The 1,774-nt window shown below is 36.1% G+C and overlaps 1 protein-coding gene across 1 annotated transcript; it reads left to right on the forward strand.

Annotated features, from left to right (window-relative positions):
* On the forward strand, positions 1-1,008 carry LOC139890239 (uncharacterized). Its single transcript, XM_071873134.1, has 2 exons — positions 1-265; positions 443-1,008. The coding sequence occupies exons 1-2, from the start codon at positions 1-3 to the stop codon at positions 1,006-1,008; spliced, it is 831 nt and encodes a 276-aa protein (XP_071729235.1).
* Positions 1,009-1,774: the final 766 nt, after the last annotated feature.

The raw sequence follows: 1,774 nt of genomic DNA on the forward strand, positions 1-1,774 counted from the left end.
ATGAGTAGTTCCGACGAAGAAAGTTTGGTGAACGCAATGAAACGTATATTTGCTTATCGAAGTAACGTGGTAATACGTAGAGAGGCCGAGGAACAAAATGAGGATCAAAGCTCAAGACGAAAACGTCGCTACATTCGTCGTGATCGTGTAGAAGCGCACAATCGTTTGATGAACGATTATTTTGTTCAAGATCCGAAGTATCTCCCTGAATATTTCAAACGGCGTTATCGAATATCACAAAGTCTTATTGAAAAAATAATTGAAGGTATACTTTCTTACTCTACTCGTCCCGATGCACCAAAGTGGTTTACTTAATTTCAACAACGTCCCGATGCACGTGGTGTTCTCGGAGTATCTACTATTTTAAAAGTCACTACTGCCATTCGTCAACTAGCATACGGTGATTCACCGGATCTATTTGACGAATATTTACAAATTTCAGAGAGAACATCACGTGAGTCTTTGCAAAATTTTACAAGATGTATTATAGACTTGTATGGTAATGTATACATGAGAGAACCGACCGAGGATGATATACGTCGGTTGTATCATAAACATGAAGAACTAACCGGCTTTCTTGGAATGCTTGGAAGCATTGATTGTATGCATTGGGCTTGGGGAAAATGTCCAAATGCATGGAAAGGGCATTTCACCCGAGGCGATCAAGGTTACCCGACAATCATGTTGGAAGCCGTTGCATCGTATGACAATTGGTTTTGGCATGCATATTTTGGAATGGCCGGTTCGAACAATGACTTGAATGTCCTTAATGCATCTCCATTGTTTGATAGTTTCCTAACTGACACGGCTCCTCAAGTTCCATACGAAATTGGGGACGTTGATTTTGACCGAGGCTACTATCTTGCCTATGGGATTTACCCTTCGTGGGCTTCTTTCGTTAAGGGATTCTCAAGTGTTGTTGACGCAAAAAGGAAATACTTTACAAAGAAACAATCTGCAGCTCGTAAAGACGTTGAGAGGACATTTGGAATTTTGCAAGGTCGTTGAGGTATTTTAAGACAACCTGCTAGGGCATATAGCGTAAACAAAATCAAAAGAATCATGTATGGTTGCATCATATTGCACAACATGATAATTGAAGACAATGGTTTTAACATCGTTGAAAATAAATCTTACTACTTGCCTGTCAACAACCTACAAGGATCAACTTGGTACGAAAGGTGTGATGTATATGGCGAGAAGACAAAAGAGCTGCGCGACAAAGACGAGCATGCGTATCTTCGACATACTCTAGTTTCGCATCTATGACATAATCGCGATGACGAAATAGTTAACGAATTGTAACTTTTTAATCGCGATAACGTATTGTTTTTTATTTTTTATTTTTAGGAATCGTATGGTTTTAATTATTAGGAAATGTAATGTTTTTTTTATTTTTAATGAAAGTTATTTTCATTTATGTTAATTTTTATAATTTTATCAATATATGTTATATTTAAAATCATTAAAATAATAATAAAAATATAAACTGACATGCCCAACTGACATAGGTCACCACTCTCTACTTTTTCAGACTCAGTAAGTCAGGCCTGACATGCCAAGTGACATCAGTCACCACTCCCAGTTCTCTAATAATGTAACTTTTTGATTTTCTAGATTTCTCATATTTACCCTATATTTTGAACTTTTAAATTAGTTTTGTGTAAATACATAAAGTGTTGATTTGGAAAAATATTGTGTAATAATTTAGAAAATTAAAGTTTTACATGTAATAAAGGTTTTAACATATGCCCTTAAGGTACACTACAAACGC

Source organism: Rutidosis leptorrhynchoides, chromosome 2 (genome assembly GCF_046630445.1).
Source record: "Rutidosis leptorrhynchoides isolate AG116_Rl617_1_P2 chromosome 2, CSIRO_AGI_Rlap_v1, whole genome shotgun sequence".
Taxonomy (NCBI): Eukaryota; Viridiplantae; Streptophyta; class Magnoliopsida; order Asterales; family Asteraceae; genus Rutidosis; species Rutidosis leptorrhynchoides.

Coding starts and splice junctions, on each gene's coding strand:
- LOC139890239 (XM_071873134.1), top strand. CDS start 1: ATGAGTAGTTCCGACGAAGAAAGTTTGGTGAACGCAATGAAACGTATA. Junction 266..442: donor TATTGAAAAAATAATTGAAG/GTATACTTTCTT, acceptor TACAAATTTCAG/AGAGAACATCACGTGAGTCT.